This window comes from Littorina saxatilis, linkage group LG12, assembly GCF_037325665.1.
Source record: "Littorina saxatilis isolate snail1 linkage group LG12, US_GU_Lsax_2.0, whole genome shotgun sequence".
In the NCBI taxonomy this organism is placed as follows: Eukaryota; Metazoa; Mollusca; class Gastropoda; order Littorinimorpha; family Littorinidae; genus Littorina; species Littorina saxatilis.
This window is the reverse complement of record NC_090256.1, coordinates 22,060,867-22,084,693: the sequence shown is the minus strand read 5'-3', so window position 1 is coordinate 22,084,693 and position 23,827 is coordinate 22,060,867. Positions and strand designations below refer to the sequence as shown.

The 23,827-nt window shown below is 43.4% G+C and overlaps 1 protein-coding gene across 1 annotated transcript in view; it reads left to right on the top strand.

Annotated features, from left to right (window-relative positions):
- Nucleotides 1-18,604, top strand: part of LOC138981515 (erythroid differentiation-related factor 1-like) — a 44,533-nt gene extending 25,929 nt beyond the window's left edge. Inside the window, exons 13-22 of the mRNA XM_070354460.1 lie at nucleotides 2,414-2,605; nucleotides 3,479-3,815; nucleotides 4,659-4,856; nucleotides 5,754-5,966; nucleotides 6,472-6,689; nucleotides 7,350-7,508; nucleotides 8,922-9,080; nucleotides 12,463-12,610; nucleotides 13,941-14,148; nucleotides 17,882-18,604. Coding sequence (XP_070210561.1) covers nucleotides 2,414-2,605; nucleotides 3,479-3,815; nucleotides 4,659-4,856; nucleotides 5,754-5,966; nucleotides 6,472-6,689; nucleotides 7,350-7,508; nucleotides 8,922-9,080; nucleotides 12,463-12,610; nucleotides 13,941-14,148; nucleotides 17,882-18,044 — 1,995 coding nt within the window. The 3' untranslated portion in view covers nucleotides 18,045-18,604. The remainder of the gene's footprint in view (nucleotides 1-2,413; nucleotides 2,606-3,478; nucleotides 3,816-4,658; nucleotides 4,857-5,753; nucleotides 5,967-6,471; nucleotides 6,690-7,349; nucleotides 7,509-8,921; nucleotides 9,081-12,462; nucleotides 12,611-13,940; nucleotides 14,149-17,881) is intronic.
- Nucleotides 18,605-23,827: the final 5,223 nt, after the last annotated feature.

Genomic DNA, 23,827 nt, shown 5'->3' with positions numbered 1-23,827 from the left:
CTAAGATCGCCAACGAACACAAGCGGTAGAGAGGCATTACTTCCCCTTAAGACCGCTTCGACCAATCATGAGTGCTGTTTCAGCCGAGAACGGACATTGTTACCAAGGAAGTTTTTGAAAGTGGCTTCTGATTGGTATAAGCCTCTTTCTTGTGTACACCCAAAGAATTGCGTGTTAAACCAGAGATACTGTAGCAGATCTCTGGTTTAAACTTCATAGTTTGCCAACATGATTTAACCTAGAAGCTGGTTTAAAAATAGACACAGTGACATTTCGAACGCTATACGACATGATGGGGTTCTGTAAAGGATTATGCTGTCATTCTTGTTGAAAAGTCGGTCAATTATAGCGTCCTTTGTCTTTATTTAGAGCATGGTAGGTTGATTAAATATCGATTTGGAGGCATTTATAAGCCACTGACATCCAAAAACAGGCAAATATGTGTGTAGAAGTGTCAAAACTATCCACAAATGCCAATAACCCAATTCTCCCATAATTGACCTACATTGGTATATTCAATGTATCTCAAAAGAGGTTCCCGCGGCTTATCTACCATTTTGTCAGATCCGGTCACATATGTCTTGAATTAACAGCTTTGTGTTGCATGACCTTGGATGACCTTGACCTTGGGTCAAGGTCACATGTATTTTGGTAGGAAAAATGTGTAAAGCAGTTCTTAGTGTATGATGTCATTGCTAGGTTTAGTTATTTGACCTTGACCCTGAAGGTCAAGGTCATGTAAAGGTCAAGGTCAAGCATGTGAGTCATATGGGCTTTGCCCTTCTTGTTTTCAATGATCTTATGGTTAGATTTTGCTAAAAAGTTATGTCAGATGATGAATGTACCATGGGGAAAAATGTATAGAAAAAAACAAATATGTAAAAAAAAGTTTTTGTTTTTGAGAAATGTTAGTAACTTTTCCAATGTTTTGATTTCCATGTGCAGAGAGCATGTGCTTTGACTATAAATATCGACCAATTAATTTCATGTCGCTATGCTGACAGCCACACCCACACAATTACAGCAAAAGTTTGACACTGGGTATTGGAGCGCTGTCCACGATTGGGTTTTTTTAAACGCACAAAATGCATGGTATTTGAGAGGAGTTTTGCCCTCGGCATTTGCCAAATGAGGATATCCTACATGTACTACGTTGAATTACTATAATGAATTTTCAATCGGCTACCCTGGCTTCGTCCTTTCTGATCGAAGGGGGGTGTATTTTTGATATTTGTAGGAAATAGACTCAGTATTTCAATGGTCAAATGCCGATTTCTGTATAAAAATGTAGACAAGGACCTTTAAATCTTTCTGCTTAAAGTTACTGGACCTGTCAAGTCCAGGTGTACGGAGCCCCTAGGGCTTTCAGTCAAGTCTCAGGCAGCTATCCGTTTGAAAACATACCAGGTTTCATTGACTTTCATGCAAGAATTAAAAAACTCAGGGCCTAGCATTGTAAGCCGTTCGGCGTACTTTACACCGAAATAACATCTCCAGTACGCGGAACTCGATTTGGTGTACGCCGAAATGCAAAAACCTGTTATTCCCAAACGGTAAACCCAAACAGTCCCAGCTTTCGTTTTGTGCGCCGTTCGGTTCAATTCTCAATCGGTTTGACAGTTTGCTTGAGCACGCACTTCCTCTGGCATCGCGCGAGCATGCTTTGTGCCGGTGTTTTGTGGCTCTAGACTTGAAATAATGTCTCGAAGCGACATTGTTGAACGTGGTCAGCCATTCAGTGACAAAGAATCCAGGTATTCCTGGAAGTGGGAATGGCACTTTTAGGCCAAATAACACAAGATTGTCAGTTTTCTGTCTGTGTTTTGCTTGTTGGTGAAGGCACAATTTAGTTGCTCAATCTTCTTTTAGGTAAGAAATCTTAAAAAAATCTTCAAAACCCCACTGGGGGCCTCCTGCGGCCCCCAGACCCCTGCCTTTGTAAGCTGAACTCACTTTTTCCAATGCTAGGCCCTGAAAACTACAATTTAAAAAAAATAAAAATGTTGGACTGCCACCGATGAGGCTAGAGTCGCCCTTGACCAGGTTCACATCAGGTCCCGCGCATGACTTAATTACGTCAAAAGCCTATTAGTCTCTGCGAGAGGGAGAATTCTTTCTGTTTTGGGTACTTTATGTCAAGACAATTTGTGTGATTACGTAAGGAAATTGTAAAAGATGGTATGTGGGTCCATTTTGGCAAACCGCACACAGCCTTGATCCCCAGAACGTGTTCACGGGAAATGTTAATTACATTTTGGCAACACTAAAGGTATGTGAAGGCATCTGTGAGAAAGTTGTGTAAAGCTTTTTACTGTTTATACCGTAATCTGAGAGAAAAGACAAATCGTTGCTTCAGCAATTTTGTTACTCCTGTGCTGTCCCTTTAAGACTCACATAAATCCTGTTCTATCAGAGCTCTGAGGAGGAGGAGGAGGAGGAAGTGGAAGAAGCAGAAGAGAGACGGCGGGCGGAAACCTCGGTGTCAGTGAAGGACCTTCTCAACGTCCCAAAAGGAAACCTGCACCCGGTACGCAGAGCCCGTCTGGAAGGAATCACAGGCACTCCTGATGAACGGTGCCAGGACGGGCTACAGTTTCTGCGTAGGGTGAGTGGCGTCTAGTGTTTAATCTGCTTTGAAGAGCTTCTTGTCATTGTAGATTTCTTTTAAGACCTCAAACAAATCTGAGAAAATTGGTCCTTGAAAGAGAAGTCTCAAAATGGAGGTGAATTTTCTTTTTTCTGATCAGAAAATCTGAAAAAGAGGCTCTTGAAAAAAGGGTGGGAAAAGTCTTAAAATTGGGGAGGGGGTGTCTGACAAGGGGCAGGGACAGCCAAATCGTCTGTCTGGTCGCCAGGGGCAAGTAAAATTCTGCTGGGCTAGTAGAAACTGCCCGGCTGGCTAGTGAAAATTCTGGTCAACTGCAACCCTTTTGGTTGTACTATCTAGTTTCAAAGCGTTATAAACACTACAGATGCAGCAACTGTGGTATGTACCGAGCCAGCAAAATTTCGGGCGGGCTAGTGACTTTCCTGAAGTTACTCGCCCAGCTGGCGAGTTTACATTTTTGAGATTTCGCCATCCCTGAGGGGGTTTCAAATGTAGCTTGTAGGTGTCTGCTCCTACTTTCTTTCTTTTCTCCTTTTCTTTTAATGTCAGCCTACCCTTGTTCCACCAATGTCAGTAGTTTTCTCCTTCTTGAATTTGACTGACAATTGTGTATGTCATAAAACATTATCATCATTCGGTATTTTGCAGAATAATGCTCTCAAACCAGTACTAGTTAATCAATGGTATCTTTTGTGAAATAGTGTATCTGATTTAAAACATGTACAAATATCAAATTTCTGTGAGAACTTGTTTCTTGTACACATTCAACCTCATTGCTTTCATTTGTGGTACACATTAGGCTGTTGGCTGTTCAAGAAGCTCTCCAAACACCCACGTTCTAATGACGTTTACGTTTTCTAACACTAACAGGGTCTCGGCTGCTTGGAGCGAGATCTTCAGGTCAGGGCCAGCAAGGCTGAACACACCAGCAGCATCGTAGAAGAGCAACTGACGTGCAACGCCAGTGAGGCCATACCGCTCAAATACGAACCCATTCAACCCAAAGACCTTGCTGCCAACAACAGAACGTTGGTTCAGCGCAACGCAGTGAGGGCGCAGTCACGCCTGGAGACCTGGCACACGCTGACCAAAGCCTTACTGCTTAGGAAAGCATGCATGGCGTACTACGTGCTGGCCTCCGAGTTCCTGTCCAACAAGCAGTACGGGTGTTCTTTGAAGTACATCCGCTATGCCGTCCACTGTTTCGGTAAGCTTCTGACATAAGAAAGCATTTGTTTTAAATGTATTGGTAAGCGGTTAATTAACGGTGCGATGGACTCATGTGAAGCATGTTTGAATCATGGATGTTCAAATGCTGTGTGGAGTACGCTGGGTTTTTTTCTGAAAATACACCAAGTTTGTTTGAGAATACTCAAAGTGTAAAACTGGGGTTCCCAGGTCTGAAAAACAGATACCTCTAAGCAGTGTTGCCATGCACCAGCGCCATCTTGAATGTCTGTTATTTGTGTTCAGTATGTTTCTTGATTCACAGAAAATGAGCAAAACTTTGTTGTTATATTGTTGTTTTGTTTTTACGGTGTACATGCAGCCAAAAGTGGGAACAAACTCATCACAGGTTTTGAGCATGTTTGTAACATTGAGAGAAAGGGGGATCACAAGGAGATTGCATGCAAAAGGGAGAGCAATAGGTAGTATATCTATGTCCCAGAAAACAGAATATGACGGTCTTAGTGGTGGTGTAAGAAATTTAAATACACTTAGTTAGGTCAACTCATAAGAAATGTGAATGTACTTGGTAGTTTGTGGCTCATTAACACAGAGGAAGAAAAATGTTTCTTTGGGAAAAGTAGTAAAAAGTTCTAATATGCAATGCATTACAGAAAGAGTGAGTGTGTAGATGCTCATTTCTGAAGTACATCCCAAATTTCAGATGTTTGTGCATGTGTTTTTTTTAAACATTTTTCTGGTTAAGTAATATCACAAACTTAAATATGCCACACATTACGGAAATAATGAGATTGGGAATGCTTAATTTTGAAGTATGTAAATCCCAAATGTTTCTGAATGTGTTCTTTACTTGTTTTTCTAGAGGCTATGGGTACGCTTAAACCCAGTAAGAGAGCAGACAATGGTTATCTGTTGATGCTGCTGCTGCTGTCGACATCAGAGCTGCGTCACCACCTGGCCATTGGGGTAGCGTTTGATGAGCACCAGCGTGGCTTCGACGACATGAATGAGGAAGATACCTTCATCCTGGACAGTGCACAAAGCATTGTCTCTTTTCCAGGTGAGAAATTTGTTCATGGACCAGCGTTGTTCCCAGACGCAGAAGACTACATGTCAGTTGGACCTGGATTCTAAATATATGTCTATCAAAATGTACGTCCTGCCGCAAAAAAATTGTTGGGACAAAAGACAACCCGTGACTGTGTGTCAAAACTATCAGACATATCACTGACCGGCCTGAACATTGCGTCACAATAATGCGTCAGATCAAAAGAGAATGTGTAAATGACTGAAGATCAAGGCCTGGGAACAACACTGCCCTACAAACAGAGAGAATGGAATGGATAGTTGTGGCCGGGATTCTGCTGTGATCTTTGTTGTTATTATTTGCTGGCAAAAGAAGGGGGTGCATTACGTTTGTGAGTGATTTGAGTGATTTTTATGTTATCTGCTGTTTTGATTTTGTGGGTACTATGACATGAGCAGACATACATTTTGCAAGTAAAAGACCAGGAAGACTCGCATCACTTAACTTCATCGTCTTTCTAACTTTCTGCCTATTTTCACAGACCTTTATGCTTATGTGTACACATGGACCACCATCAGATGTCCAGTGTCAGGACTTTGAATTGTTGTGTTCTCTGGAGACCCGCTCTGTAGACTTTCTGTACATATATCTATCTTTTTTCCAGAGATGTCGTGGTTGTAGAGATTTCTTCTTCTGCGTTCGATATTTATGGCCGTCATATCGTCAGGTCGCGGTGGCTGCCATGAAGTCCGCATTCTTCAGCAGTTCGGCAGCGGGTCCCAAGAGCTTGGTGCTCAGGGGTTGTAGAGATGAAACCCCAGCAGAAGACAGTAGTCTAGTGTGTTGACTTCCAATTTTCATGTCCTCTGGAGCCTCACCTCTGGAGCCCCGTTCAGTCGACTCTATGTAGATATGTCTAACTTGTTTCAGAGATGTCGTGGGTGTACAAATGGACCACCAACCGGTCAGAGAACCTGCGCATCGCCCTGCGTTGCCTGGACACTATCCGTGACCTTGCCCGGCACCAGGACCAGACACAGGCGGTCAAGGACCTGATGCAGGATGTGACCAAGAAAACCAGCGCCATCTGCAACGAACTGGGCAAGACCTGCATGACCCAGGCTGAGAGCTTCATGCACAATGGTATGCTGACTCTTGCTTATGATTGACAGACTGCGGAAATAACTCTGTTGGGTTTGTATGTATTGTGAAAGAGTGAATACTCTTGCTTTTTATTGAGGCAAACTTTCAAACATGCTCCTTGTCTACATGTTTCAGACAAGCCCCTCGCTAGTGACTGGCCTATAATGTCATGTGGAAAAATTTGCCTCAATAAAAGCAAATGGTTTGATTAGAAAGAAGCCTCACTGTGCATGCGACATGACAGTTATCCTTCAGTGTCTTTGGCTCTCATGAGCATGCAAAAGTGAAATTATCTGTGAGAGGAAACTAAAATGATGCAGTTAAATAAAAAAGAAAGACAAAGAGAATAGAAACAGAGAGAGAGAAAGAGAGAGCGAGAGCTAGCTTACTGATATATATATACATGTACAACTATTATTGGAATTCAAAACTCTGAACTAAACAACTTGTGAACTGATTTGGAGAAAAACAACCATAACTGACAGCTGGCGTGTTTGTCACTCAGGATCCACGTTCACTGACATGGAGAGTGTGTGGAAGGACAGCATGTCCTACTTTGAGCGGGGCTTGGAGGGTTTTTGCAAGGCCAAGGACACCAAGAACGAAGCCGTCGTCCTGCTCAACATGGTGCGGCTGCACAAAATTGCAGCACAAACGTACATCTCAGCCATGGAAACCAGCGAGCAGCAGTTTTCTGGGCCTGAGCGGCATCATTTTGAAGAGGTACTCACATTTATACATCTTCTCCGCTTACCTCCCCGCTCCTCTTCTCCCCCATCTCACCTGATGCAACCCTAGATTGGTTACCTGCGACTTAACCCTAGATTGGTTACTGGTTATTGCTTCTCAGATTGTGAGGCATATGGTTAGGTTGGGCGAGTTTTGAATGCTGTGTTTTTGTTCCTCGTGTGAAGCCTTTGCAGTGTTCCAGTGGTGAAAGAAAATTAGTTCATATCTGTGTTCAGAAGACCAGCCCCCCACTCAGACCTAGATTGGTTACTGCATGGTTATTGCTTCTTTGATTGTTAGGCATACTCATGGTGGGTGAGTTTTGAATGCTGTGTTCTTTTGCAGTATTCCAGTGGTGAAAGGAAATTGGTTTATATCTCTATTCAGAAGACCAGGCTTTAATAAAGATGTCAACCTTGCAGCTATAAGCCTTGCAGTTGTATGACAAAAAAGTCCATGTATTTGTGTACAAATGCTGATGAATGTGCAGCTGGGAGGTTCTTGAGAGATCAAACTATGGGAGTTTAAACCAGCAACACGAGTCAGGAATTGACCTCAACATTGCCATTGCAAGTAGAAAGCCTAGGAAGAGGTTTGAAGTGGGATGTGTCTTTAGCTTTGCTGACCAGTCTGTGATGAAGACTCTTGTTGCAGGCATTTGAGTGCTATCGGAAGGCTTTACAGTGCTTGAACAGCAGCCTGGCCTTCAAACAGCTGCGTAACAACATTCTGTGGGACTTCTCGTCCACCTACCTCACCCTGGGGATGTACCTACAGCAGTACCCACCAAGATCAGCTGCAGATATGTCCAAGGTAAGCACCACACATGACTGTTGAGTATGTGTACTTATTGAAAGTCTTAACCCTTTCACTCACACTTAACTCATTGTCTCCCAGGTACGGATATATCCGTACCCACTCATAATGGCTCTATCTAACCTGGTACGGATATATTCGCTCAGACTGTTAGCTTCAGTCGCTTCCTGTAACGTCGATCTAACGCCTGCATTCCAGCGTGTTGATACACAGTTTCTACACAGCTACTACAATTCTGAGTGACCTGATGCAGTACAGCTGGTCTCGGCTAAAAAAAACCTTGGTCAACATAGGTGGGGTAGAAAGTGTTAAATTGCTTTAAGGGGCAACTAACAGTTCAATGTACAACAAAGAAGAACGTTACAGCAACAAACGAACAATGTGTGTGCATGGTGTATTCATTTATACATTAAGGGCTCATTGTAAGTTGTCAGTTAAGATAAATACAGGGAATACTTTGTTTATATGAATATTTGCTGGCAACAAACAGGTTAAAAAGTGGATTTCATCATACACTTGTAAAGTTGATCTTGAATGTGACTGAATATCAAATGTCATGTGACTGAAAAATCAATTGTCTACTGATGGTGGCTAAAGCCAAAATACCTGTGGCAAGTGAACAGAAATTAATCTGAGGCTCCACATTGGTCATTCTTTTAAGTAATAATCACTTGAGTGCCAGCACAGAACGAAAGTATGGCATTTTATAATGCAGTGGTCCTGTTGTTGCTTTTGTCGACGTGGATTTTATTATGGAGCCAAGCAAGTAGCCATGATGTAACTGCTGAGCTTACTAAGCATGGTGATCAAAACTGAGCAAACTGTCAGCAGAGATTAGACACCCGTTTCGTGGAGGCAAGAATTGCTTGCCGCTAGCCTGCCTCTCGCAATGCAAGTGAAACTATTTTGGGGCTATCTCAGTAAGAATTAAACAGGATTAGTTGATACCAAACAAGTCATTGGCACTTGTCGGTAAACAGTGATGAACAGCCAATCGGATTGTAAGCTGTGCAGCCACCATTTTCAAGCAACGAGCACCTCCAAGGCATGCTAGTCTGCTCTCGCCAAATCCTAGCGTTCGCGGCGAGAATTCGTTAAAAAAAAAAAAACTACTTCCTCGCTTCACTCGCCATACAGGCTACTGCTCAGATCTTAAGAAACCAAAAGAGGCTTTTGCAGATACGATGGAACCTCCCTTTTAAGCCCAATTTAAGATTTCTCCCTTTCAAGACCAGGTTTTTTTGACTTTCCGTTCATAACCTCTGTAAATTTACCCCCATTTAAAGACTCCCTCCTTTTTAAGGACCTGATTTTCTAAGATTGTTCAAGGTCTTAAAAAGGGGTGTTCCACTGTAGATACAACTCTCATGTCTAGAATTTGTTTCAACAATTTCCGCCACTTCATTGCAGGTGCACCAAGAGGTAGCGGAGCTGTACCGCAAAGCAATAAAGAAGTGCAACCAGATGACGGTGGAGCCAGGGGAGGACCTGTGGCGCTGCTGCAAGGACCGCATGGCCACTCTCGAATACAACCTGGCGGAACTGCATATCTCCTCTTATCGCGAACAGGTAAGCAATGGAGAGTGTGCGTGTGCGTGTGTTAGAGAGAGAAAAAGAGAGATAAAGAAACTGAAATTTATTTTTGGAGGGTGACAGCATAAGCAATGCGAACATGAGAGAGAGAGAGAGAGAGAGAGAGAGAGAGAGAGAGAGAGAGAGAGAGAGAGAGAGAGAGAGAGAGAGAGAGAGAGAGAGAGAGAGAGAGAGAGAGAGAACTGAAATTTATTTTTCCAGGATGACAGAGTAAGCAATGCGAACATGAGAGAGATTGAGATAGAGAGAGAGAGAACAAACGCTCTTCCTTTGATTTGATGAATTCATGATCATGTAGCCTTCAGCTTGCTTATCAAGTATGGTGATTGACTCTTTTTTCCCCGTTTTGAGAGGGATCTTATTGCTGTTTCATTTTCGTTTCTTGTTTCAAGGGATCAGGTTATTGGAGCCATTATTAGCAAAATGGAAGTTTGACTAAAGGAAATGCATTGCAATCACCAATATGCTCACGCCTTGGCTTGAATTTATCAGACATGGGACTCAGAAAAAGTGATAATTAAGGAAAAAGAAGGTGGGGGTCTGGGGGCCGCAGAAGGCCCCCAGTAGGGTCCAGGGGCAACGCGAAGCCCCCAGAAGCTGAAGGTTTTTAGTCTTTTAGACACACAAAAATGGCCCTGAAATGCATATTTCAGCTTAATCATAGCCCCCCCCCCCCCCCTTTCTCTTCCTTCCCATGTTTCTCAAATTAATTTTACACTAAGACTCAAAATAAGGAGGAGAGAGAGAGAGAGAGAGAGAGAGAGAGAGAGAGAGAGACAGAGACAGAGAGAGAGAGAGAGAGACAGAGACATAGACAGAGAGAGAGAGAGAGAGAGAGAGAGAGAGAGACGGGGTGTGACGGTGTGGTTTCAATGTTCTTACCTTGTCAGTGCCAAACGACCCCAGTGACTGATTACCCGACTGGGTTTTCAGGATAGTCAGGTGCTTGTTGCTTTTCAAGTGGCTTTTGAGGGCAGTCTTTCCATTGGAGCCGTAGTTGATAACATCGTTGCACAAAGTGCACTGAGCTTTTCCCGGCAAGTTGATTTTAGCAAAAGCATCGCCAACTTTCAGTTTCATGTCTTGTGTCTTCTGGCCTTTCTCGTCTTTCCAGCTCAATGATACAACTTCATCGAGCCAGTCGAATCTCCAGAGATATTTCTTGTACTTCTGCTGGTCAATTTCCCGGGCTAGAACGGTTTCGTCTCGCTTTAGCTTCCTCATCATTTTGGCAGGTGGCTCGAAGCGATGTAAAAATGGCGCCGAATCATTCTCATACGGTATGCTTATACAGGCAAATCCGGATAAGACGAAATTGAAGGGACCGAATTGTTATTGTGTGCTATCCGAAATTTCGACTTGGTCATAGTACAGTGGAACCCCTCTCTAGCGACCTTGAAAATGTTGACAAAAATCGGTCCTTATGGAGGGGGGTCCTTACAGAGGGAGGGGGCGGGGCCACAAAGAAAGTCACCTCAGATTTTCTTAAAAAAAGAAAACAGAGAAGTTTGAGTTGCTGACGACCGTTTCCTCAAGCAAACTGCTTCGATTTCATGTTTGACATTGTCATGGTGTCCACCAGTTCTGGTGCATGTTTCAATGCAAAAAGAGTTAGTTTCTGAGCAAGCATTTCTTTACAGCAGTCCCTGCAATGATGAAGGCCCTCCGAGAAAGAGAGTGAAAAATCGGCCACCGTTCTCAGCATCGCGTATCTGTGTGTAACCTCTTTCATTGACAAGATACTCTTGTTTCCCTGCAGCCTTGACCAGTGAGTCGGTTACCTAATCTGTGAACCCTTCAGTTGTGTTGCTTTGTCAAAAGTTAGACACAGTCAACTAGTTTTGCTCTGAGTGAACAGTGCAGCTGGCCTCAATTAGCCGGTGACACCTCTCTGGCCACTGCACCAAACAGTACATGGCTGGGGGGAGAGAGAGAGAGAGAGAGAGAGGGGGGGGGGGGGGGGGTAGCTGGCTAAACTCAGTGGGGTGTCCGGTGTCACTGAAGTCAGCAGGAAGAGCATTGGAGAGAAATAGAGAGGTGTACTCTTCCAAACAATTTCCAAGGATCAGTTGTCAGGGCTTAGGGTAGTCAGTGAGGGAGAGTGAGAGCGGTTTGTGTACAGTCCGACTGAAGAGTGAAAAGTCACTGCCACAAGATCGGCATGCAGTCAATAAAGCCAGACAAGAAGAATGATTATGACATGCGGCTCTATCTGCTGTTTTTTTTTTTAATCAAACTGGTTTTCAACGCTTATTCTCACAAAGCATCTGCACACCTGCCTCTGCCTCTGTGCTGTGTTTGTGTGGCTGCTTTCGTATGATGTCAGTGCATGGTGAGTGCGTTCACTGCCTTGTCACCACTTCCCCACCTTTTTCAGAATGTTTTCTTGGAGTTGGATAATTCTCCTTACTCCTCGCCCCCTCCTTACTCCTCGCCCCCTCCTAACTTCAGTTCATACTTTATTGCGTGCCGACTGACCAGTCGGTGTGGCGTCCGTGTAGAGAAGAAGGGAATAAGGTTACACAATGCGCTAGTGTGAGACGCCAAGTTTCGTGTTTCGAGTTGCTGTAGTAAATATAGAGTAAACTTTGTCTTTGGGACTGACTTTCTGTTGTGTGCTATCCGTCTTTCGACTTACGTAAGAGAAATCCCATTTCGAGCTCAGGGTACTTTGTACACATAGATAAAGAGGGATAATTCCGGACCAGAATTTCTTTGTGTGCTAAGCGAATTTTTGACTTAACCGTTTGTGAGTTAGCTGGATTTGCCTGTACTGAATCCCCGATAGCTACGTTGAAACGGTGACTGTAGGAGACAAAGAGCGCGTTCCCATACGGATCGACCAGCAACAGTCTGACCGTTTTAGGAACCAACCGTTCAAGAATAGTATGGAATGGAGCGTCGCGATCAGCGGACCGGCCGAAAAACTTGGGTCTATACCTACATATACCCCAACATTTTCTCAGCGGATTTGCACGAATCTCAAGAATGATCCCTGGAGCCTAAAAATTTACGGAATTCCGTAAATTTACGGAAGAATCCCATGTCTGATTTATACCCCCCTCTTGTTATTTCGAAAGACCCAAGACTCCTATTTTTGGACAACTCCAGCACTGCACATTTTGTGAAAGGGCAGTAAGATCAGTGATTTGCACATTTGTCTTGGATTGATAATTTTTCCCCATTCTTGTTATTTCGAAAGACCCAAGACTCCTATTTTTGGACAACTCCAGCACTGCACATTTTGTGAAAGGGCAGTAAGATCAGTGATTTGCACATTTGTCTTGGATTGATAATTTTTCCCCATTCTTCAGATATGTATCATATACTTTAAATAATTTGTGTCCATTGTTTTCAGACAACCCCAGCGAGGCAGCAGAAAGTGTTTGCACAGACAGAGGGCAATTTCAAACGAGCTGCAGAGTTGTTTCTGCAGGCTGGGAAACATTACAAGTTTCTCCAGTTGCAGTGCAAGAGGCTGGCCTTTCACAACAGTCACTACAACAGTAAGTGCTGAAGATATCTAATTGTACAGAATATTTTTAGTCCGTGAACAGAAATGCAAAGACGGTGGCATCTACATGGTTCTTATGCAGGCAAGAAAGTGTGTGTGTGGCATTGGAAAATCTTTTATCTTCTGACACACACTTTCAGAATACAGGGCTGGATCTGGGGGGGGGAGGGGGGGGGGGGGGGGGGGGGGGGGGTTCCTGGGTTCCGGAACCCCCCCCCCCCCCCCCCCTGGTCATCCGATGTACCTCTCAGAGAAAAGAAGAAAAAAAATATGTGGACTTTTTAAGCTCTTCCCCCAACTCCCTTAGTTTATTTGGTCTTCTAAAACTATTTCAAATTATGAACAACATCAAGTCGACAACGGCCTGCCCTCCCAGTTATAAGTCCATCATCATAGGCCACAAGTCAAGTCACACGCTACACTGAATACAGAATACAGAATACAGAATACAGTATTTATTGAGCCAAGTGACATCAAAAAACATTTAAAGCACAAGGAATTTCGCGTAGTGTTGATAAAATCACGCACACACACACACCCACTGACACACACACGCCCACACATACACTGACATACACACCAACACACACGCGCCCACACTACAGCAGTCACGATCACACCATCACACGCAGGGCAGACATGAGGTAAAACAAATGACAATCATCTATTAAAAGAAAATGTACAAAGAGTGGTCTAAGATGCTGGTGGAAGGGTCTACACAGAATACAATTTTATAATCTAATGCATAGTTAGAACTAGCCCATCCCCTCCACCCACCCACTCATGAATAACTAAAATAATGCAGCTAACTATCACTAGTATTAATAGTATCAGAGAACCGATTGCAACAAGATATCATTTGCGCTATCGGGGAACCGATGTTTCGGAAAGGGACTGTACTGCACACTGTGAGATCATTGAGTGCTCACCCCTATACCTTTCCCACTTCCGCGTGTTTTGTTACTGTTGAAAATGTGTAATTTTGATTCTCAGTTGCAAGAAAAGACCAAAAAATGACCTCACAAATGCAAAATTTTCTCGGCTTCTGGGAGGCTTTGCCCCCCAGACCTCCCAGCGGGGCGTTGCCCCGGAACCCCACCGGGGCCTCAGCGGCCCCTGGACCCCTGCCTTCAGTTGGAACCCCCCCCCCCCCCCCCCCCTCAAACGAACTTGGTCCGGCCCTGGAATATATGTATTTATCAAATCGCTAGAATTCTGATTCAGACATAGCCAAATGCAACGTCCTTGACTTCATCACAACAAATTAGTGAGAATGTTCTACTCCATCTTCAAAGTAGATTTATTATGCTTGCTATTTTCAGGTGGTGAAGACAACCCTGCAGTATTAGACACAATGCTGTCTATGATAGTTGACTGTGAGCGACCCTTGATGGAAGCGGCATCATCTGGTTTCCCTGACAACGACAAGGAGAAATTGAACGCAGAATGTCGGGAGCCCAGCACCCTGCTGGAGTACCTTGTGAGACCAATGCTGATCGTGCTGAGGCAACTGCTCAAAAGAGCAAAACTGTAAGTAAGCTTTAGAGAGAGAGAGTTACTTTAGCATTGCAGGTGTTGTGGGATGAAGGAATTACATGTAACACTTTCTCGTAATTGCACATACCGTATTTTCCGGGTTACAAGGCGCTACTTAAGGCGCACCCCCTTCTTTTTAAACAAAATTTTAATCCAGTCACCCATTGGGCGCAGGGGGCCGATAGGGCGCACCAAAATTGAAAAAGTATACCGGTAACAAACGGTCGAAGAATGAAAATGGAAAGATGGAAAATGCCGGTCACAAGCTCCAAGCTCCGTCCTTTCTTTTCTCCATTTCGAACCATGGATTCATTAATCCCAAGCTCCAATGCTGCTTTCCGATTTCCTTTTCCCTCAGCAAGTTCGATCGCTTTCAACTTGTGTTCTGCATCATTAGCAAGTCGCTTCGTCTTCGGCATGGTTGCTGTGTGACTGTGTGAGGGTGTGTCATGAAATCAAACTGCCGAGAAATGTGACGATCAGTGTGAGTTGTGTAAACAAGTGCTCACGGAATTTAAAAATACGACTACCGGCATTCGAGATGGAGGTGATCGAGTTCTTGTCACGTTTTGTTCCCCATGATTTTTTCCCAATTTTTTTCCCTTTTTTCGTATTTCATACACGGATTAGGCGCTTCGTTATTCCAGGCGTAGGGGTCAAACTCAAGGAAAAAAGTCGCGCCTTATGACCTGGAAAATACGGTACTACAGCAGTCCCTGCAATGTACGGCCCCCGGCGTGAGCGGACACCTGACATGTACGGACACATTTGCTCGGCACGGAGTGTTTTCCTTCTATATTTGCCCCCCCTTAAACGGACACCTGCAAAACGTGGACGCGGACACTCATTTTCGGTCCCAACAGCAGGTCATACCTCCAATGTACGGACAGACCATCGTCAAATTTTCACCACAACAAAATCGATAACAGAGCAGTCTGGCTCTTGGTACGAAGACGGCACAGCCGCAATGGCGTGATGACAGTCACTGATAACTTGAGTGCACATGTACCCATCAGGAGGTGGGGTAGTTTTGGTCAGGAGTGAAGAGTACATGCGAAGATGCCAACATGAAACTGCACTGAGCTCTTTATTCTTGTCTGTTGGACGTAAACAACAGAAACCACAGTCGATGAAGGTCCTGAGCGAAAGTGAGTGAAAAACCGGCCACAGTTCTCAGCATCGTGTGTCTGTGTGTAACCTCTTTCATTGACAAGATACTCTTGTTTCCCCTCAGCCTTGACCAGTGAGTCGGTTGCCTAATCTATGAACCCTTCAGTTGTCTTGCCTTGTCAAAAGTTACGACACAGTCAACTGGTTTTGCTCTGAGTGAACAGTGCAGCTGGCCTCAATTAGCTGACACCTCTCTGGCCACAGCCCCCAACAGTACATGGCTGGAGGGAGTGAGAGAGAGGAAGTGGGGGTGGAGGGGGGGTGGAGGGTTAGCTGGCTAAACTCTGTGGGGTGTCCGGTGTCACTGCATGTCAGCAGGAAGAGCATTGTAGAGAAATAGAGAGGTGTACTCTTCCACAAAATTTCCAAGCATCAGTTGTCACGGCTTGGGGTAGGCATTAGTGAGGGAGAGTGGGAGCTGTGTTATGTACAGTGTATTTCCGACTGAAGAGTGAAAAGTCACTGCCATGCCACATGATCGGCATGCAGTCAATAAAGCCAGACAAGAAAAAAATAAATTACATGATTATGACATGCAGCTCTATCTGCTGCTATTTATTCAAACTGGTTTTCAAGCTTATTCTTGCAAAGCATCTGCACACGCTCCTCTGTACTGTGTTTGTGTGGCTGCTTTCGTATGTCAGCGCATGGTGAGTGTGTTCACTGCCTTGAGGATTTATTTTATCTCTTCTTTTCAACACTTTTCAAACAAATCCTTTTTACAAAACGTTTAAAGAACTATTAGGAGTTTATTGTTATTGTTTAGTAGCCACAAGAAGTGATTAGCATAGACTCAATCCTGTTGTTTGTGTGTCTCTGTGCGAGTCGAGTGTATGGCCCGGGGGAGGGGGTGGTGTGGTCACCCCTCCCGTGACCGGACACCTGCAATGTACGGACAGTTTTGCTAGGGCCCAAGGGTGTCCGTTCATGAGAGGGACTGCTGTATACTATAACCTGGGGGGGTTAGGTCGGTCGCACCCGAATGATCTAAAAGAAGAAAGCCTTTCAATTGTCTAGCTTTGGGGGTTAGGTCGGTCGCAATGGGAATGATCTAACAAACAAAAAAACGCCTTACAATTGTCTAGCTTGGTTGGTTAGGTCGGTCGCACCCGAATGATCTAACAAAGATAACAATCCGTATTGGGCGCGCATACTGAAAAAAGTCTGGGGAGACCTGACATCCGGTTGCTTGCACATGTGGGATTCACTCTCTCAGAAATGTTAAAGTGCTGTTCGCGGCCTAAGGGTTGGGGTATGTCTCAAGCAACGTTAGGGGTTGTTCATTTTACAACTTTCAAGACTTATAAGTGTAGCAGTCTCAGTGCTACCTGTGAATGAATGCAAATGCGCTAGTACGCTATCATAAAGAAACAAACACAACTCCAAATGTAGGTTCCCTCCACTGTATTATACAGGTATGACAGCATACACACAAATACACACAATCATGAACATAAAGGTTAGGTACTCAAAAATCCAGTACTCACAGTTTTGGTAGGCAAAAAAACACTCGAGATGACAATCTCGTACACATTTGCAATGACAAAACTCTCTATCCTTTACTGAGGTATAAAACTACAAAAACAGTCCGTGGACTCACAGGCACACGATATCTAGTTTACAAGTATCTACTCACGGCTCGTGTGTAGTCAACAAAAACCAGTTATAGTTTCTACTACGGCAGACTTAAAACACTGTCTGCTCTGTCTACTAAGTATTCCGTATCTCTTAAGTAGTTAAGATATTGTAGACATATTTTAATTCTGGTCATACGCAGAATTACACAGCTTCTATTGCTGTTCACTAGGAAGTGTATTTTACTACTAATTCCTGCTACTGGTGACCTCGGTCTACTCAGTTTCTACCGCCCTGTGACCTCTATGGTCTAACTCTACGGACAAACATAACCGTGCACTAGCTTCTAGAAATCCCGTCGAATCTCAGCTATGCGAGTCTAAAGGCGTAATATTCCGGCGGCTCCTCAGATCCTTCATTCTGTCATCTGGCCGCTATTTTCCTTTATGACCGGTTACACGACGCACTGCACAACATAAATAGCGGACATCTTGTCTTAGATATCTGTCTGCTATGTTTAAAGTTACAGTGTTAGTTGATTCGACTTATGCGATAAACATTAACAATATTCAAATGCTTATTCCATTTACCTGTTAAAGTGCTCTGCTCGGGCTTCCTTTCTCCCGGTCGATTCCCGTGACAACCCCTCCCTGTCGCTGGACAGTGGTTAAGTGTAACGATATCTTCGTTGCGATTTACAAAGTCAACTCTCTCGGTCCGTGAGTTGAATTTACAATCCGTGAAACCACACTTCACTACGTCACTCTATTATCTCTGGTTAGCGCTCTAAAAGCGTGGAGGATATCACTATCAAACTTTGCCTGTTAGTGTTATTCGTGATTTCCTTCACACTACCAACACCAATTACACCAGTGGAATTCAATCATTCAAGGACAACAGCATGAGCACTTTTCGCAGAACCATTGCACTTTTGCATCTCAGTTTGAATACAAGTTTGATTGTTGTCTTCATTTGTTTCCAGGCTAAAGAAAGGAGAAGAACAGCAACAGGTGAAGGACTTGTACAAAAGAAGCCTGGAACTCCAGAACCAACTGAAAGACGAAAGCCTGACTTTGGAGAACAAATTCAAGTTGTTGGCTCAGCTAATCTCACACATCAGAGAACAATACCTTGGAGGAACCTGAAAACGAAAAGACTTAAGGCAGGTCAAATGGAGACAGGGACATTACTCTTCATACACAAAGGGAAGCCACTGAGTTGTGTCGCCATTTTTTCCTGGCAGGCTGGGAATTCGAACACATCGAACAGGGAACGCAGAAGATGAAGAAGAAGAAGAAGAACACGTCGAACATTCGAATGACGTGAATAGAACAAACGTCACATTTTTCAGGCAGCGTAAGTGAATGACGTCAGAAAATGACGACACCGCCAGAAATAAAAACAATGCGACACGCCTCCCAACCACGAGGTCAAAAACACGTGGGCATCTAATGAAATCGGTACAAAGCCGTTCTCTTTGCCAGTGACATCGTAATAATCACCAAAGCTAACATTGAAGCTCCGGTAGCAAGTAAGAGAGTGTCTCCCAACCCGTGATGCTCACAGCGTGATTGCATCAGAATACCACATGTTAAAACCGGTGTTTGAACTAGAATAACAGCCAGTAGTATTAAGAACAAGTGTCTTGTGTATGCAGCCCTCTTTCTACTGTACGCTGGCAGCAGATAATACAATAATTGAAGTCCTTCGAGGCATAAGGGGCCCATAAGGCGAAAAATTGCTTTAATTCCACCCTCAAAAAGTCCCAGCCTTCAAACCGTAACAAATAACAGTACGCACTATTAAGCAAAATTATAAACCAAGCCTTGATTATTAATTTTTATTATTACACTTGTATCAAACAAGTGACCTCCACCTTTTGATTGGCGTTTTTATTACATTTGAATCGGACTTGTGGCCTTTCAAAGTTGCGGTGACCTTTGACTTTCAACAGAGGTCATATGTAACAGTGGTTTTTAAAAACATAATTTAGTTGGCTCATATATCTGAGACAAATGATCGGACAACAGCCCTTTACATTATCGTGACACATATTTTTCTGAGGCACACTGGACAGTAATAGTGCAAAGGGTGGGGTTAATCAAGGGAGTGAACCCCCCCTAAAAACACTACCAACCTGTCGTTTTTTTTGGTTTTTTTAATGCCGTTTTGATCGCTCTTGCGTTTACAACCCATCTCATCAAATCGTAATTTATTTCCAGGCTACCAGCAATAAAATACCTCAACATGAGGAACAAATTTAAAATAAACTCTGGCAAAAGACGTGACGTCACAAAGTTTGAGTATGCGCAACATTTTCGTTTACCAGTGCACTTCGTTACCTGCCCATTGCTGCTTTTGGTGATATTTTTTAAATGACTATTCCTATGCAGATGTTTGTGTAATTGGCCGTTTTCAAAACATACCCATTTTTCGATTTTTCGGTCAAAAATTCAAAACGGGCACTGTCTTCCGAGACTCATAGCTCCGAAACGAACCCACTACCCTATATTTTTTTTATGCTGAATGCATAGCAGACAGATCGAACTTAAAAAATAACCAACTTTTGGGAGAAACCAATTTATATTTAACGGGTCCAGTGAACTACCTTAAAGAGAAAAATCGACGCGAAGGCTAGATAGAAACTAGCAGGGAAAAAAATGGAACAAGGAACTACAGGGAACATGTTTTTTTTCAGCAGACATGTGCATCACAGAGCAGTATGAACTATGATTACATATCTGCACTGTCCAGTTGTCAAAACATTGTGTGGATTTTGTGGTATTTAAGAGCTGTTTGTTTGCTTTGTTGTCATTGACCACATTTGTGAATATGAGGAGTGTTTTAAAACTATAACAGAGTAAGAGCAACAACAAAGATGTCCTGAGCCTTAGGCAGAAGCCCAACTGAACAGCAGGAGAGCAAGGTGTTTTGATACCCAAAAAAGCCCAGCTTTAAAGACAGATGCCAGATATCCCACAGGCAAGCAAATCTTCAGTGCGACATTACAGAAGTGTGTGTGTGTGAATTCTGCAACTTGATTAGGGATGAATGCACTATTCAGAAAAGTTGCGCCTGGAAACGTGTATGAATGAGCCAAGTCTGAAGAGCAGTGTTTTTGCTGTAATGTTTAGAACAATTGTATGATGTACTTGACATGTGTGAAACGGTTATTTGTGGGTTGTATGGTGAGCCATATCAAAGATCTGTGATAATGTAAGCGACTCTCATGATATGGAATTTGCAGCATGTAACTTGCAAAGAGATGTGTACTTGTGTCTTTCTCATTTCCCACATTTGTGAATATGAGGAGGGATATTTGAATGGTGCTTGTTAGTAACGCTAACAGCAAGTCTTCTCCATCACTTGCCTTAACTAATTTCTTTTATCCTTCGTTTTGGTTTTATTTCACATAACTGATGGTTTTATGACCTAACACATTTTTTTAGCTGGTCATTTCCGAAGCAGGGATTTTGTTGCTCAGCCATTCATGTTTAAATTAGATCAGAAAAGTACAGCATTTTAATCTGATTTATATGTTGGATACTATAATCTTCCTTGGTGAAGTGATTTTGCAAAGTACAGTATTGACTTTTTTAGTTACTAAAGTTTGCTGATCAAAGTAGTTCGGTTTACATTTGCTTTGTATTTAATATAACACTACTTTTAGTTGACAAGTTGAAGATAAAGTGCAATAACAGGCACACAGTTGTCACATTACAGTTGAATACAGTATCACGATGAAAATGAAAAAAATGAATCTCATTTTAATTTTGTGCAATGAATACCGTTTGTTTGCTATTGCTAGTCTGGGGAACATTCTTTTGTTCAAGCCCGTTTGTCTTTGAAGGCACAACCCTTCCCATGTCAGATGTGCCCAGGCTGTACACAGGATATCGCCACCCCTCCACTTTGACACATACCATAAGGACTGGGTGGCCGAGTGGTAACGCACTTGCGCTCGGAAGCGAGAGGTTGCGAGTTCGACCCTGGGTCAGGGCGTTAGCAATTTTCTCCCCCCTTTCCTAACCTAGGTGGTGGGTTCAAGTGCTAGTCTTTCGGATGAGACGAAAAACCGAGGTCCCTTCGTGTACACTACATTTGGGGTGTGCACGTTAAAGATCCCACGATTGACAAAAGGGTCTTTCCTGGCAAAATTGTATAGGCATAGATAAAAAATGTCCACCAAAATACCCATGTGACTTGGAATAATAGGCCGTGAAAAGTAGGATATGCGCTGAAATGGCTGCGATCTGCTGGTCGATGTGAATGCGTGATGTATTGTGTAAAAAATTCCATCTCACACGGCATAAATAGATCCCTGCGCCTTGAGTCCAAGTCTGGAGATACGCGCGCGATATAAGACTTCATATAACATCATGTAACATAACAAAAATCAACATCCTGACGGCTTCCTGTGGAGAGCGGGAATTTGTTCATGAATGACAGCTGAATTATTCATATGAAATTGCCCTACAGCTCAGTTTTTGAGATATAATTTCATTATTCACTGAAAGTCTATTTTTTTATGCTTGGATTGATATTGTTGGCCCATACCCTGACAGGAGTGACGGGCATTGATTGATTGATATTGTGTAATGGTATTTGATCATCGTGAAAAATAAGGGGTTCCTCAGTATGTGAGAGAGAGAGAGAGAGAGAGAGAGAGAGAGAGAGAGAGAGAGAGAGAGAGAGAGAGAGAGAGAGAGAGAGAGAGAGAGAGAGAGAGAGAGAGAGAGAGAGAGAGAGAGAGAGAGAGAGAGAGAGAGAGAGAGAGAGAGAGAGAGAGAGAGAGAGAGAGAGAGAGAGAGAGAGAGAGAGAGAGAGAGAGAGAGAGAGAGAGAGAGAGAGAGAGAGAGAGAGAGAGAGAGAGAGAGAGAGAGAGAGAGAGAGAGAGAGAGAGAGAGAGAGAGAGAGAGAGAGAGAGAGAGAGAGAGAGAGAGAGAGAGAGAGAGAGAGAGAGAGAGAGAGAGAGAGAGAGAGAGAGAGAGAGAGAGAGAGAGAGAGAGAGAGAGAGAGAGAGAGAGAGAGAGAGAGAGAGAGAGAGAGAGAGAGAGAGAGAGAGAGAGAGAGAGAGAGACTATTGGTTTATACACATCAGTGACAGTGTTTCCAATTTGTCAACAAACAGTATTAAGTTTTTATTATGAACTCTTACTACATGTTCATTGTATGTTGAATAAAAACCAGTGTGGAGATATAGTCACTACTGTTTCCTAGAGATGCACCAAGGGTCAAACACATTTTCTGATTGCTGATAAGACATATAATAATTTGCTGCATTGACAAAAGAAATTACAATAAAAATTACAATAAAAAAAATTAAACATATGACCGTGTGCTTATTTGGCCACAAGAGTTATTGTGAAAGTGTAACAGTGTTCGAACATAACTCTGTCAGGATTTGTAAGCGGTGTGGCAGCTGAGAAAGAGCCCCTTTTACTGACCAAAGCTTTTCAACTAGCAACTGGATTGCTACTGGCGCTGATGGGGTCTATGTCGACCAAAAGAGTGGGTTTCCCTGTAGGTGGATTCCCCGTATACAGTATACAGGGAATCCCACAGGGTGTAGTTTTTCAATAAAACTTGCAAACCATTCTCGAATTTCAAATGAGCGAACGACGACGAAGAAGAAGAAGAAGAATTTCAAAGAAGTATCAAAAAAGATCGAAAAACATAAAATTCTACCAATATCGCCAAGCATCACGTGACTTTCAGCGAAACGCCACAGGAACTACACCCTGTGGTATTCCCTGTATACAGGGAATCCATCTACAGGAACTCCACCTACTGGGAATCCCACTCTTCTGGTCGACAGACCCCATCAGCGCTACTGGCCGGCTTTAATCTGTCATCATGAAGTGGATGTTATGCAGCGTGCACTAAAAATGAAAATACACTTGTATGCTCATCAAAGTTCACAATGCGTTGTGGCAATGATTTCTGTCCCACAGTGATCACTGACAACATGTTTTTACCAAGGCCACGTGAGTTTTGATTTAGGTCACATGAGTTTACGAAAATACACATACCTAGTGATCACTGGAGTGGCAGTGATCGGGAAGCTATCGGTGGCGAATTGTGGCTCTGATGTCTATATTTTTTAAAAGAAAGGGTCGCAATGAGTGCACACTGCATAACATACACATCAGAGTTGGTTGTACATCACCATGACAGGTTAATTCAAGCCGGCCAGTAGCAAGTTAGTTGATTGTTGAAAAGCTTGGGACAGTAAATGGGGATCATAGTAATACAATGTACTCTGCCAGTCACCGCTTAAAAATCCTCACAGTTACATGATTTTCTGGTAAATGTCTGTTCTTGACTCAAAGTTTTTTTTATACCATGTACTAGAAGAAATAATTTACAGGCGTTTTTTTCAATGTACACTCACTTCATACTCACCTTTTCCAAAGACAGAAAAAACAACATTGTTCAAAGTTGCCTATGTAACTTAATATTGCCTGTGTATTACACAGAAAGCACGACGGGCGCAGTGGCGTGGTGGTAAGACGTCGGCCTCCTAATCGGGAGGTCGTGAGTTCGAATCCCGGTCGCTGCCGCCTGGTGGGTTAAGAGTGGAGATTTTTCCGATCTCCCAGGTCAACTTATGTACAGACCTGCTAGTGTCTTAACCCCCTTCGTGTGTACACGCAAGCACAAGACCAAGTGCGCACGGAAAAGATCCTGTAATCCATGTCAGAGTTCGGTGGGTTATAGAAACACGAAAATACCCAGCATGCCTCCCCCGAAATCGGCGTATGGCTGCCTGAATGGCGGGGTAAAAAACGGTCATACACGTAAAAATCCACTCGTGCTGAAAACATGAGTGAACGTGGGAGTCTAAGCCCATGAACGAAGAAGAAGAAGAAGACACAGAAAGCACACACATTCAACGTGCTCTACGACAATTCCTGAAAGAGCACAG